General features: G+C 40.3%; 1 protein-coding gene across 1 annotated transcript in view; it reads right to left on the bottom strand.

Moving 5' to 3' along the window:
- fam83fa (family with sequence similarity 83 member Fa) overlaps positions 1-13,767 on the bottom strand; it is a 30,384-nt gene extending 16,617 nt beyond the window's left edge. Inside the window, exon 1 of the mRNA XM_079564475.1 lies at positions 13,274-13,767. Coding sequence (XP_079420601.1) covers positions 13,274-13,744 — 471 coding nt within the window. The 5' untranslated portion in view covers positions 13,745-13,767. The remainder of the gene's footprint in view (positions 1-13,273) is intronic.
- Positions 13,768-16,041: the final 2,274 nt, after the last annotated feature.

Consider the following 16,041-nt stretch of genomic DNA (forward strand, 5'->3'; position numbering starts at 1 on the left):
GACTTCCACAGCACCGTCTTTTATCTCGTTTGTGTCATAACAAGCGTAAAGTAGGGTGAGAAGATAACAGCGTTTTACTCGATGTACCGTCAACAACCCTCAATAGGCAAATCAATCTCCCCAGACATTTCTGTGGGCGTTGCGGTTACACACTTCTGTATGCAAATAAAAAACAATGGTGGTTTTATCAGATCTGCAGTCATTTACATACCACAGATTGATCTAACAATGCGTCATTCTGTCCCCATTGACACGAGAGATTTGAGTTACCTTAATTTAACCTATTGCAGTCTTACTTGGATAGAATATGTTTGGTCAAGTCAAGGTGGGTAAAGCAGCTGAAATATTAACTCCTGTGAGAGGTTAAAATAAGTAGAAGTAAAAAGAAGTGACCCGAATAATTACTCAAATACACGTGAGGAAAAAAGGCCTACAAGGAGAACATTTCATTTGAGAAACTCATTTTGAGAAAGACTGATTCGTTTTGATAATAAACAGACAAAAATCATGACGATTGTGATATTTCCAAAGAAAACAAAACAATTTCGAATATACAAGAACGTTTTTTCTGTCGATGCTTATTTGGACACTACGTTTACCTGAACGTTACACATTGTCTTGTTAATTGTTTTGTTTCATTGCTTCAATACTTGGTGCTGCCCTGGGAGGCAACTGTGATGTTGGGCTATACAAAATTCATTTATTTATTAAACTTTGATTCATTTTCATACTGTATGTCTCAACCTCCCTCTCTCTCTCTCTCTGTACAGCTGCATTTTTTTCCCTTTTCTGCAAACTGCATGTGTGGATTTTTATTTTTTTTTACTGCACAGAGTCCATAACGGTCCTGAATGCAGCTTTAAAATGTAAACAGCAGCTTATCAGCTATACCCATTTGCGACCTACAAATTTCTTCTTCTGAAATATTGAAGAGGCACCAAGAGCCCCCACACCTGCAGCACAGTGGAAGCGTCACAAGAGGAGCTACAGGAAACAAGGAAGAGACAAACAAGGAGGTATCCAGACGAGACTCACAGCTAAACCACACATGCCTCATATTGTTCTGGCTAATGGACGTTCACTGGAGAATAAAACAGATTATCTGCTACGGTCTTCCCAGAAGATGGTGAAAGACTGTTGTGGAGCGGAGGGAGCTGCGCAGAAGGAAGAAGGAGGAGGAGGTGGAGCTGACCAGTGCAGGACACCACGCTCTGAAACAGGGACAAACCGGGGAGGCGCTGCACCGTTTCAGAGGGTCAGAGGAGACTGAAGCCAGCCAGGTTTCCTCCAGGTGCTACGGTTTCCTCGATCTCCAAAAACAGTGGCAGTATTTTGTTGTACAATGACACATAAAAGCATTTACCTACTCACTCATGTAATTTGTGTCTATTTAAGATTTACTCACAGTGTTTTACTTCAACTTCACATTGTAACTTCAAAATAATATCACTTACCCAAAAAGTGTTAACACTCCTAGAACCGTAGTTACTTCAAAAAGTACTCTCCACTGTACTCAAGCACAACATTACTTTGGAATTATTTTTACACATAAAAAGAAAAAAGGTGAGATTTTATTTCAAGTGCAACGTTTTGGCACCTTGACATTTTGGATTTCGTTCCTAGGCCGAAAGCCTAGTTGCTGAAAAGTTCCACTTGTAAATAAAATCTCACTTTAACAAATTTGTCAGTGTGCAGGAGATTTTCAGTTTTACAAACAAGCTTGATTTTTCCTCAGCACTTGTTGAGAAAAAAGATAATTACTAGAACTCAAGTAAGTTTTGGTGAAAGTGCTTTATATTTTATTTTTTTTAAAGTCAATCTTTTTGTGACCATGTAATTGTTTGTCCTTCATGAGGCAAAACCCAATGTTTTACACAAGTACGAACACTGTGACCTAAATCTGCTTTATTGTTTTGTTTTGGACGAGCTAAATGATTGATTTCTTCTTCTGCCGACTCAGCTCTTTTTGAAAGCGGCGTGATTTGAATATCTCGCCCGACACGTCGGACAGGCCCGGACAGTGAGCGCTGCAGGAGTTCGCACACGACGCTTCGTATTTAAAAACCAGGGAAGTTCCTCTTGAGCCGGTTTTGAAATCCCTGAACCGTTAAAAGGGATCAGCCGCTCCCATTCGAGGCAACTACAAACACAAAAGGCCTCATCATTTAAAAAGCCTATTAGCCAATGTGTTTACTGTCGACGGCCAAACCTGTTCTGGCAATTAAAATGTCAGCGCGTCAGGTATATCATTATCCAGTAACGGCTCAGATAATTTCATTATTAACCTGAATTTATGACCGACTTTTCAACTCATAACCTTATTCTACCTAATGGTTCTGTGCAAATATTAACCTCTTAACCCCCACCTGAGCACATTTCCTCCAAAAAGTCACAAAAGAACAGCAAAAATGTGACAAAGCGATATAGGTGTGTCAAAAAAGTGACAAAAACTCAACAAAATGGTGGCAAAAGTGAGATGAAAAAGAAAGTGCGCAAAGAAAAAACACTCGCCATAGCTTTGCTACAGCCACACGGGCCACACAGTCTATTTTTGTTCTCTCTTCATAGAAACAGCTGCTTAGTGATGGGGAGCAAGAGGAGGGGGGGCGGGTTGACTTACGGTGAGACCCTGTGAAAACCAGGAAGTGAAACAACTGGATTTAGTTTCAGCTGTTTTAGATCAATGGCCGTTGGCTGCTCTGCTTTTTGACAGTGACACTAGGGGCCGCCATTGCTGTAATACCTCCATATGGTGCTAGTCCCCCATTGGAAAGCATTGGACTTTAGACACGTTAAAAACAACTTTAAAGCCTGGTCCCAATTTTTTTGGAACTATCTACAGCTAGATATTCCTCCTGTGATAACGTTGGGTTAGTTACAATTAAAGAGACCAGGCTGGTTTCAAAATCTCGTTCTAATGAGGGTCGGACTGTTAGCATTGTAGCTGCGCGAGCTACACGCCACACAAGGGCCGGGTCTACAGTGAAGATCCCGCCCTGATGCCCTTTTTAGGAACATGCCTCTCGGGAGGGGGCGTCGGTAAACCTGCCATGATTTCCCCCTCGAGCGTGGTCATTGTGGTAAACGGGGAGGAGGAGACGTCCATTATATTTACAGTCTATGTTTTAGATCAATATCTCACTTTCTAACCAACAAAGTGCGAGATCGTGATAACAATGTGTTCGAGATCATTCCAAAAAGCAGAACGCCCCCTCGATAAACCCGATCCACCATTGTAAGAGACCTATGCCACCTCTGTAACCAGCGCAAACCAGTTTGGAGAAGCACAGTCAAATCGTAACAAATAAAATGTAATCTTTCACAAAACACCCACAACCTTTGCCCGTCATTCGATCTTTTACAGCCCGCAGTGGAAACTTCATCGCGCATGTGACATACCATTCATTTCCTTAAACTGTTGGCACCTATCCCAGAAACCTTCACTCTGCTGTATTTCACCCTGACAGGGAGCACAATGACACCTATCAAGCTCAGAGATGCACATCTGAACTGCACCGGATGCCAGGGCTACAATTTGTTTGCAGAACGTATTAGTAATGTATACAGCCGATTTATCGGAATAATGCACTTGCCACAACAAACCTAAATGTTTTTTCAAGTAATTCGTGTCTGCACAAAAGCATAATCTTCATCTCTGGCCTAAAATGTGGTTTCATTGATTTTTTTTTTTCAGAAGCGACAATATGACATTTTACAGTCACCTATAAGACTTTCACTTAGCTTTCCCTTCACAGTAAGCAGCCTTATTTAAAACCACTTAGGCTTTAATCACTGCTCATTTTACATGTAATCCTGCTGCTGCGTGTGGGCATTCAGGCCATACTGCTGTGTGAGTAATAGGCTTCATTGTGTCGAGGGCTTAAAAAGCTTGATTCACTTTTCGACTTGCAGAGCTGGCAGAACATCCTGAGAACATGTTGGATGTAAAGACAATTTCCGGGCTGTGTTCGTTAAAGGTGGAGTTCTTTGTCTTGTATCTCAAAGCTAACAAGTTAAATAAAAAATAATAATAACAATAATTGAAGTGATGGACTGTAAGATTGCAAAATGATTGACAAGAAAAGAAGGAAGAAGACTTTATTTGAAAATGTTAAAGTGGTCAATGGTCTCAACTTATTTGGAAAAGAGGGAAAAGACCAGTTCCCAGGAAAGCTCGTCTCATTGGTCAAAATGAGGGAGGGATTTTAGAAAAAGTGTTATTTCTTAAAGCAGTACCAAGTAACTCATGCTCCTAGAGGCCATAAGCGCCACTGCAGGTGTCGAAGCAAGTTGAGTTTTTTATTTACTCATTAATTGTCTGTGAGAGTAAATACTACGCTGACAGAAAAGACAAAGGGAGAGAGGGATATTGTACATTCAATAACACAATGGAGATTATTTTTCTTCACTCAAACTTGGCTGTAAATACTGTTTAAGTGGCGCTAGCCCACAGTTAGCCTGTTAGCTTCTTCTTTGTGATTCCATTAGTGTGTATTGGTGACTCCGACCCGTAGGCAGGGAAGTTGCAAGTGTGGTTTTCTGGCCAGAGACACCGGGGGATGAAAGACCCCCCAATCATCCCATTAACACTTGTATTACCCCCAAAGGGACCACGACAAGGATTTATTCATGTAAACAAATTACTTAGTACTGCTTTAACATTACCTTCACTATATCAAATTGCAGGCCCAGGCAGTCACTTATACGCATTCAATTAAATTTGTAAAACATTTACGTCTTACTGAATATCACTTTAAAAAAACAAAAAATGTACACTCAAGACAGACTGACCGGTCATTATGTGGCTAACTCACACTTGGGCACTTGGGCATCTTAATTTTGTGCTAGCCATTAACTTAAGATAAAAACACTCAAAGAAGTGTTATAAAATCGTGTTTAATCTTATTCTCTATTGTAAGTTATGTAATTGTATAACTTTGACAGACTAGCAGTCAATGGGGATTCAACCTATTAAACAAAAAACAATGTGATTATTTTTTTGGGTGATTTTTTAGGCTGTCAGTGCTGGGATTGGAACCCATGATCTGTTTATTTTGAGTCCAGTAATAAGAATGAGAATGAGAATAGGTATAAAAGCATCTTCAAGGATTCGTTTAGGTAGCATTAAGTACAAAGGTAAAATATAAATGATAATGATAAATGATAAATAATGTATTAATTTATTATTTCCTAACTCAGTGAAGTGAAGGTCTCATTATATTGTGTACTGTGTGTTTGAATTTGACAGAACAAGAAAAGTCACTCTGAACAGATCTTATCTTCCTGAGCACGTTTTGTATCTTTCCTCTCCAGCTGCACAGGGCACATGCCTGAGAGGTCAGATCAGCACAGTCTTCAGACCTCAGTCCTGGTTTAGTACAAAAATACAAGTACAAAATTACGAGAACAAGTACAAGTACAAGTCTGGATGTGAGTGACATTTAAAGCGCACGTGTTGAGACCGAGATCTAATGACGAGGCGGTTAAGGCTAATGCCACAGGCTTTACTCGGAACAAGCCTTTTTCAAAAGTTTCCACAGGAAATTCCCCAGAAATGTAGTTATTTAAAAAGTAGATGGAAAAGTGAGTGGACGAGTATGGATAACGACACCTAAAATGTTATGCGTATGTTCATGTCAGTGTGGTCGACATGAAAAGGTGAAATAACTGCAAGTCAAAAGTGTCAAAAGCCAAACATCCAGCTATATTTTCATCTATATCTTCTTTTACTTTACCCTCATATGTGCAGTTTTGGGGGTTACGTATTACAAAAGTAACGAGTTACAAAAATATATTACTTCTTTTAGTAACTAAGGAATAAAACATATTACTTACACAGTACGGGAATGCTCTGGTAACTCAAGTTACTTGAATTGTAATGACTAATATATTATTACAATTCAAGCAACTTGAGTCAGCAGAGCATTTAAATTTATGAACGCCAAACTCCCCCTAAATAAAATGCAGCACCAAATCAAGTTGGAGGTTAAAGAGCTGCAGTATAAGACCTGCAGTCTGTAGTCAATGTCATCAAAACAAAACACGAGAGAATGGGGAAATCTCTAACTGCCCTTATTCTCTGTGGCTTTATTACTATTTTTAGTTTATATTTTGCAAAAAGTAACTCAAAAGTAACTCAAAGTACTAGTGTAACTCAGCTGCATTTTTGAAACAGTAGTATGTAACACAAACTACATTTTTAAAGCTGTAATCACTAATATATAATATATTAAACATTTTAAGTAACTTGCCCAACCCTGCATGTGTGTGACAACTCTCCTCCGAACCCTGTGCATTTTCTAACAAATAAAAAAAAAGGTCAACATCTCGTTGGACGTCATTGTTTTCATAACAATATGCATTTGCTGTGGGATTGTTTCAAAAAGCTTCTGCAATGCCAAAAGATCCAGTGTTACATTTATATTTAACCAAGATGTTGTATTGATGATGGGAGAGTGTGACCACTGTGCAAAGCCTTCTCCAGCACACTACAAAGATTCTCAATTGCAAAGAAGGTGAAAATAAATCCATTGATGGAGTAACCTGATCATTCAGGACGTCCAGACAGTCGGCTGATCTCTTTCTTTGGGAACATCGTTCTTGCTGAACCTAGACCTGCCCAACTGCAGCGTGAAACTGAGTAGACGTTTTAAATGAGCTTTATGCAAATGACAAATGATCTTAAGTTCTGTGTGACAAAGAATTCAGGCAATGGAATGACAATTATATCACAAGTCTAAAGTTTCATGAAGAAAGTCTAGAACTTCCTTTGTTACTGGAGAATTTAATAAAGAAACTCTTCCGGGAAAATAGATCATCCCTGAATCTATTTGCTGTAATACTCAATGACAGATTTACAGACTGTCTGCATGAAGGCATAATAAGTTAATTAGGATAATTATGGGTGAACTGGTTCACACATGCAGTTATTTTTGTTTTCGCACCACCTCAGGAATCGCGTGCCCATGTTTGAGGAGTAATTATTTACCATGGACTAAGAAACACTTATCACCTTTGTGGCTGGGTGGGTTTGATCTGGGTATTAAAATCAACCAAAAACATCTCGCTATGTTCTCCTCCTAACGCTCACCTACATCTATTCAGAGTAACAGAATAAATTACACAATACATTTTAAAGCAAGTATTCAGTATTCTGTGACATTATTGTATTCATTAAATTCATTTTTGGCTCCTCATTTATGAAGCTGGTACCAGATGGATCGCTTCCAGACCCGTCGCAAAGGTGGCCCCAGGTTGGAGTCGCCTGGTGGGGGACCAGGCGACTCCAACCTGGGCCTTCAGGGCAGTTCAGTTTAGGCTGTGGGAACACAAGTCACTCCATAAAGCTCCTGAGAACAAAAGGCTATTATTCAGCCGCTGTAGGCAGGTAAAGTGCCCGAGCGGCGAATGAAGAGGAAACATTTCCCTGTGGGGACAATAAAACTACATCAGGTTAAATATTAGGGACCTGGTTATGTTGTAAAATGGACTACAGCAGGTCCTGCACAGCTACATCACGACAAACTAGGCTCAAACTTCGATGACTGAAAATGAACCAGAAAAACACAGAAAGCTTAATCGATTCAACTGGACATTTTTTTAAATAGTTGCCCGATGTTTCGAGAATCATCCAATTCTCTTCTTCAAAAGGGCCAAAGCTGTTAAGTCCCATCAGATGTTAGAACCAGAAAAACAAGTTGCAAATCAAGATCAGAAATACTACTGGCAATGGAACAACAGCATGTGTTGTTTGCAAAGCAATTGTTGAAAGAAAGAACCAGAGGAGCTATAAATAGTACAAAAGTACTTCAAAATCCACTGGGTATTTCCCGGTTGGCAATTAAAAACTGAAACGGAGAAAACATGACGAGACAGTTGCTCCGGTGTAACTAAGCAGGACAATTCAGTCAGACAGCTGTCGAACCGACTGTGCACTGATCGACAGAAACACGTCCTGAGTCAGACAAGATCACACAGTCGACATGTTTGCAGATGTGGGCGATGATGTCTAGAAGAACAATTACTTGTGTGGGCAGCACGGTGGAACAGCAGCTAGTGCTTGTGCTTCACAGCTACACTGCGTTCCAAATTATTATGCAAATTATATTTTTGTGTCAAAAAGGTAAAAAAATAAAAAATAATAATGAAACTCATGGATGGTATCGTGTCTTGGGGCTCTATGAATCACTGACATTAATCTCAGAGACCTGGGATGATTAGTTTTCAGGTTAAGCCCAGTTAAGGGAAAAACTGCTGAAAAGGGTGTTCCACTTTATTAAGCAGATCATCATTTTCAAGCAATATGGGAAAGAAAAAGGGTCTTTCTGCTGATGAAAAGCATGAAATAGTTGAATGCCTTGGTCTAGGTACGAAAACCTTCGATATTTCATGAAAGATTAAGTGTAATCATTGAACTGATAAGAGATTTGTGGTTGATTTAGACACACTCGGGTTTGTGCAGATAATGGCACAATATGGACGGTTTCTGCCAGACAAATACATCAGATTAAGAGAACAGATGCCACAAAGCAGCAAACAGGTATTTGAAGCTGCTGGTGCAGTTGTGCATAAACCTTCTATCCGGGCCTCCCCTAAACGGTTAATTGAATGCTGATGAACATAAACGGCTGCAGTGGCTCAGGAATACATGAGGACTCATTTTCAAACAGTCTTGTTCACTGATGAGGTGGTGTAACCCTGGATGGTCAGATCAATGGAGTAGTGGATAGTTGGTGAAGGGCCACAATGTCCCAACAAGGCTGTGACGTCAGTAAGGAGGTGGCGGAGTCATGTTTTGGGTCAGAATCATGGTGAGAGAGCTGGTCGGTCCCTTTAGGCCCTTTTAGGCTCCCTGAAGGTGTGAAAATGACCTTTGAAAAATATGTGGAGTTTCTGACTGACCACTGTCTTCTATGCTACAAAAAGAAGAGCCGTGCTTTCCCGAACAAAATCCTCTTCATGCATGACAACGCACCATGTCCTGCTGTAAAGAATACCTCTACATCACTGGCTGCTATGGGCAAAAAAGGAGAGAAACTCATGATGTGGACCCCCTCCTCCCCTGACCTCAACCCTATTGAGAACCTTTGGAGCCTCAACAAAAAACACTTCTATGAGGGCGGGAGGCAGTTTTCATCCAAACGGCAGCTCTGGGAGGCTATTCTAACATCCTGCAAAGAAATCCAAGCAGAAACTGTCCAAAAACTCACAATTTTAATGGATTTAAGAATTTTTAAGCTGCTATCACACAAGGGCTCCTATGGTAAAATATAACTTGACCTGTTAATATTTTTTTGATTGAAATAGCTTTTGATTTCAGTAAATATGACCTCCTAATGCTACAAATACAATAAATGACCATTTTCAGTTAACTACAAGCTTTAAAATGTATTGAAACGATGAGTTGCATAATAATTTGGAACAGTGGATTTTGAGGTTTTTACTATATTTATTTTTGAAAAAAATACTGTTATCACTAGGAATTTTTTCCCACCACATTTAAATGATCCTCGACCAGTGAAAGACTTGAAAATTATGCTGACTCTCATTTGAGTTGACAATTTAGAAAATCTTAGAAAAATGTCATTTGCATAATAATTTGGAACGCAGTGTAGAAGGTCCCAGGTTTGATCCTCGGAGGGATTGTTTCCATGTTCCCCCCTGTGTCCGAATTGGTTTCCCCACCACTAAAGCATGTACCGTAATGTCCAGACTATTTGTCACACTTTTTTTCATAGTTTGGAATGGGGGTGCATCATATACCCCGGAGTGACTAATATGTGATTTAAAAATGCTTTAATTCAAATATTTAACTGCACATGCCACTAGAGGGCACTGCAGGCTAATCGAGCAGCAGAAAGAAAGTTTGGAGTGAGCGAAAAGCAGAGGTTACTCTTTAAACCACAGGGAAGAAAACAAACAAAGCTAATCACGGGCTAAAAGCTCGATTGCCACATTTAGAGGAACGAGTTCACAAATGAGAGCTTGAACAACGTGCTGCCGGGAGAGGCTTGTCAACGGTGCAGTTACGCCTCCGTGCCCAGGTCATTGCCATGGCGACTGCTCAGAAGTGAAACAGAGGATGAAGATTTCAATGGATTTAGTGATTTTGAGTGAGATGGAGAGTTTGGTTTGTTCTTTATGCTATAGTTATCTGAACTATTTATGTGACGTTTACATTTATCCTACATGTAGCTAAACGTCAATGTGTTACATTAGCAAACCGTACGCCTACACAATCTGTTGTTTTTTTCTTCATTAGGCATTTTTTTACGGTACAATAGGCCAGAATGAATGAGAGAGTGAGTGGTTGGTGGTCAGAGGGGCTGATGAATGACAACAGTGTGGCGCTTTGAGAAACTTGACAACACAGGCTTGAAGAGCGCAATACAAGTGTAAGCCATTATCATCATTAGAAACAAAATTAGAAAACTGAGGCCTGTCACAATAATTACTACATCGACTCAACTGTTCGATAAATAAAAGATAAACGATACATTTCTGGGCTCGATATTTATCGTCTGTACATTTATTAGCATCCCCCATATCTTTTCTTTGTAAAACTTTGATTTCAAACTGAAACTGTTTATTGCAGCTTGTGTGGTATTAGGATCTGTTTATGCACTTTTAGAACAAAGATTTGCTGTCATTTTTATGCCTGAGAGTTGACAGTATCGCTAGAGTCAATAATATCGTTTATCGCGATACTTTCCTGCCTCAATATATCGAACTTCAAATTTGTTATGACAGGCCTAGCATCACGCCAGTAGAAAATGTGCCAAAGGTGAATGAGTTAGCTTGTACGTAATGAATTTATGTTGTCTATTAATGTCATATAAGTTTAAGCTACAGATTACATGCGAAAATTAGTGCTACAACCTTGAACAATACATATTTCCTTTCTGAGGTTAATTCCTATAATGAGTTGGATGGACTGGCTGTAAAATAGTGAGTGAGTGAGTCAGTCCTGTTGTTGAATTGTTGAACTAGCTACCATATTATTCTAACCTGTCCTTTTAAAAACAAACACAGCAGAGACATAGTAGCTCCAGCAGCTTGCCTGATCACTCAACACTTGCCTGTGGGCTTGTGACAAGAATAGCCTTTTCATTTTAATAGGTTTTGGCTTCGAGCTGGTTCTTACTTCAACAGCTTCTTGCCTCGACAAATCCAAGACCTTATTTGGAGCCGTGACTTCCTTCAGGTGGCTTTTCCTAAACGTGGCATGGGTCGGGTGCGTATGGAGCCTGCCATGACTCGCCCGTATCAATACCTGCTAGTGCTGAGTAAGTATTTGCATGGGCTGTGTTTGAGAGATGAGAGGATGACGCATTTCAAATAGACTTTGCATTCAACGGTTGTAAAGCAGCCAAGGGCAAATATTAAATTTACCTTCTTATATACCGGTTCCTATAGAACATTATGTGTGTACGATGGCAGAGGTGGGGAAACAATGAAACCTGCAGTTAGTTCAAGTTCAAGGATTTTGTAAAGCGTTTTTTTATCGACACGAAGAAGTAAAACTGTTGCTAAATACAAGAAAAAATGAACATAGACTTGCAGAATTGAAAGATATTAATTGTGTACTGCCATGTCACTTTTATACTTCTTTCTATTACTGCAAATGCATACACCTACTTGTTATCTATTCACGGCAGTCTCCAAAATACTACAGTAATATGCTAGAAGAGTACAATTTCAGGCTGGGTACTGGATATAGTAAAACAGTATGGTATCGGGAAAACAATTGAGTGTCTCCACTGTGGGATCAATACAGTCCAATCTTATCTTAAAAAGATTAAGGTGCTACTGGTATCAAAACTGACACAGAAAACAATATGTTCTTTAGATAGCAAGGATCCTGAGACAGCACTAACAGCAAGTCAAATTTAATGCTTTTTAGTACCCAAATACTATATTTTAATGCCACAAATGCAGAAAAAAAAAATCAGATTTGCGTAATAAACAGTGGAGAATTGGACAAAAGGTGGGTTAGGTCAAAAATTCGGTCAATTTCCACCCAAACTGTCTGTTGTAGACCATCATTTTTGGTATTTTCGATGAACTTAAACACTAGAAAGTGTTGATCAATGTCATAATTTTCCAATATTTTACATTTAATGCCAGTTTGAGTCTAATTTGATGCTTTTTAATGGCATGGAAGAACTGTTCCTTTAAGGCCTTGATTTGGGCAAAATTAATTTCATGACTTTTAATGCCCCGCTGAAACCCTGACCTAAGACACTTCCCTCCCAGCACAAAGAAATGATAGAAAATGAAAAGAAAATTACACAAGTGTATGTGATGCGACACAATTACTGCGACGACTACAACCACTACTGCTGTTAATGCTATTACAACCACAGTGTTCTATTCTATCTGTTCTTTCCCACCAAAATTAATACATTTTACAAAATCAGTACATCCAAAAGGCATTCATACAGCTTTACTACTATGGCAACTGCGACCTACGACTTCCACAACGTGCTGGGATACTACAAAAGCTTCCTTGACTTGAGTAAATCACTTATATCCAATTACATTCCATGACAGATATCCCGGGATCTTGGCACTATCTCTGCTCTCGCTCTAGAAGAGTCACATGACCCCAGACTCACTGTTTCAGACAATTGGCGGCTATTGGCTAAAGTGGGTCAGTGAGTGTGAGAAGGAGCAGATAAGGCTCACGTCGCGTTTCCAAAGGTGGTTTCTGTTTAAACTGGGACTGCACCGGGGGTTTCATGTTGTGGGATGGCAACAATTTGAGCACTTTGTGTTCTGGTTTAGTTCATTTACTGCCAGTTTCGATGCAGCTCAGGCTCGGTTTGGTGTTGGTTTAGTTCAGAGCATGATCAGAGCATGATGAGTACGATCTAGGACAGGTTTATTTTATTCTACTTAATTTATTCTACTTGGTTTAGACCAAGTTCAGAATTTCTTCAGTCCTGGTTTACAAGAAACCCAGGAGAAATTCTGGTTTTATTATATTTTGCCATGAGGTAAATAGTGTAATAACATAACTTGCGTTGTAATGACAAGCCTGGGGTTAAAAAAGCCCCTAAATGAAGAAACTTTGTTGAGATTTATCTTATGTGCAATAAATAGTCAATAAGTAATTAGCTACTTGATCAAAATCACTCATATGGTCCACAGAGATATCGTGATAATCCCCATGACAGTGTTGATGTCTGAATGTGGCTGTGTGAAACACCACAGCACTGATGAAGGCTAATATGAAAACATGACCGTGTCACATGAGATGCTGCTGTCGTACCTTGTGCGCCTCCTGGATGAGTTTGCGGACCACCTGCTTGATGTGCGGCCCGGGCTCTTTGGGCGGGTGCGTGTACACGTGCACGCGTGTGACCCCCTTGTACAGGCCACTGCTCCCGGGCCAGCCGATGTCCAGCGCGGGGACCTCAGTGTCGGACATCTGCGGCCAGTAGGTGGAGTGCACCCCGGAGTCCGCGCTGCTCGAGCCCTTGGTGCGCTCTTCTGTGGCCTCGCTGTCGCTGTCCGTCTCGTACTCCTGGAAGGTGTTCAGCACAGTCTTGACCTCTCGCGCGGACAGGAAGTCTTTGGTGTTGTCTTCTTTGAGGCGCATCTTGAACGCACTGTCGCCGTTTCGCACGAGCTGCTCGAGCGCCGCGCGCTGCTCCTCGCTGTAGTAAAACTCCGGTCTGGACTCCGGGACCTTCTCGTTCACGTGCTCATCATCCATCACCGCGAGCTGGGACTCCGCCATGGCCTCGCGCTGGTTCAGCTCCTGTGTCGAGCTGGAAGCGTCTACCTGTGCGCCAGGTGCGCGAGGAGCTCAGGTAGCAAAGGGGGCGGGTCCGCTCTGTCACCGCAACAGACAGCAGAAGACTTCCTGTCTACGCTTTTCAGAATAAAAGCGTCATACAATTTGAACTCAATGGATACAAGAATTTATTTTGATTTCAGATTTTCATCATTGCATATACCAATAAAACGGCTGCTCAGATCGACTGTAACTTTACTGGCACTTGGTGATTTAGTGCCCATAGTTGTAACATTCAGCCTTTGATTTTTCAGATTTCTGTAATTCTGGTGTCTGAAGCATATTCATCATTTCTGAGGAACCGATGAGTCCCAGACATTTCTACAAACAATGAGTCAAATGACATACAATAGAACAAAATGACATTTGAGTCTTGCTTTCCAGTGGTATTTCCAGATATAAAGGCCCTGATTATGAACTTTGTCAAGAGGTATTGTTACTTTAATCAAAAGGCCCTTCACAAACCCTCCAGATGAACAGACCATGCCTAATGATGGCGACTCGGGCCAAGGCTTGGTGTGAGATTACTGCTTTGCAGATATGCACACACTGCCTGTGTTACGGCCACAGTGCAGAGTACACTAGCAACCTTTACACTGGGCTGTGCCCTGGACAACACTACAGAACCACTTATTTTGTAGGTTTTCTAGTGAGAGGGTACGTCAGCAGAGAAAACCTTCCAAACAATTAAATAATCATTAAAATTATGAGTAAATACTTTTGCAGCAATGTTTTGAAGTCGGCTGTTAGTAGTTGCAGCCCACAGTATCGGGCCTACATGTTACAAAAGTAGAATAAAAACTGCCTGTTGCCTCAAAACCTGTTTTTCTGTCACTGGAACTCGACATAAAAGTTGTTTGATCCACTGCTGTTGACTTTCTCTTGTTCATAAGTTCTGCAAACAGTGAGACAAAGTCTTCATTGTGTCTACTCTGTTTTCTCTCAAACTCGAGCTGAATGAATGCTTGGCCCATGGTTTAGCCACCGTTACAGAACTTGAAACCATTCATTGTGTACTTTGTAAATCAGCAGTTCACGGTTTTGGGGGAACGGCTAAAACAGTAACAAAAACACTCCTTACACTCTTAATTTAAACTCTTTACTGGGTTCAACTGAGAGAAAAGGGAACGCATTCCCTCAAACAGATAATCAAATTAAGTCTGATGCAAAGAAGAAGCAGATAATTTACATAATGTATAAACTAAACTAGACATTAAAAGTAATGAACAATTGAAAAGCTTATTAAGTGAGCCTTTGAAATAGAGCAGTCAGGAAACGTGTTTGTTAAACATAAGTCTTTATTTTGAAAGGCATCGTGCTGTTCATAGTTCCTGTGCCAATAATGGCTGCAGCATGTACTTGTGAAGCTCATTTAACCTGTCAACTTCAGTTCACACAAATGCCAGCAATGCAAGTCACACTATATAGGCCCCATTGTTTGTGCAAAAAGTTCAATAAATAATAGGGAGAGAGAGAAGTTGCATTTTACTTTTTGTACAACTGGACAACTTTGCCGTATTGTTTAACAGTATCCATGTTTGATTTGAAGATGAACATGAGCCCTGATCCATGATCCTGACACCAAACCCAAGTGTTCAATTGTCGTCTTAAAGGGATATTTCAGGATTTTTGACATAGGGCCTCATTTCCTAGTTATCCAGAGTGTTGCTGATTTCTGGAGATATTTTTTTTGTAATTCAAGCACTTATATTTGAAGAGTTACCTGGCACTAGGCGTGTGCTAGGCTAGCACATTTCTATGGTATCAGCTAGCCTGCATTAAAAACAGTCTGACCCGCTCCACAGAGCACCTGAGGCAAATCACTTATAACGTCAGACTAACCATATAAATGTCTGTGTCGATAGAATAATTTTTGGAATATAACTGACTTTGCATCACATGAATGATCGCATTTTGAGGGACTATTTTCTAGCAGATCACTCCGCCGCCGCATAGCTTATACAAACACGAAGCTGATGCTGCTCAAATATAAGGTATTTTAAATACAAAATGGTTAAAATTACTCGACACAGACATTTATATGGTTAGTCTGGCGTTTTAAGTGATTTGCCTCAGGTGCACTGTGGAGCGGGTTAGACTGTTTTTAATGCAGGCTAGCAGATATCGTAGAACTGTGCTAGCCTTGCATTAGCCTAGCGCCACGAAACTCTTCAAAGATAAGAACTGCATGAATTACCAAAAAAATATCTCCAGAAATCAACAACACTCTGGATAACTAG

Source organism: Gobius niger (assembly GCF_951799975.1).
Source record: "Gobius niger genome assembly, chromosome: 10".
In the NCBI taxonomy this organism is placed as follows: domain Eukaryota; kingdom Metazoa; phylum Chordata; class Actinopteri; order Gobiiformes; family Gobiidae; genus Gobius; species Gobius niger.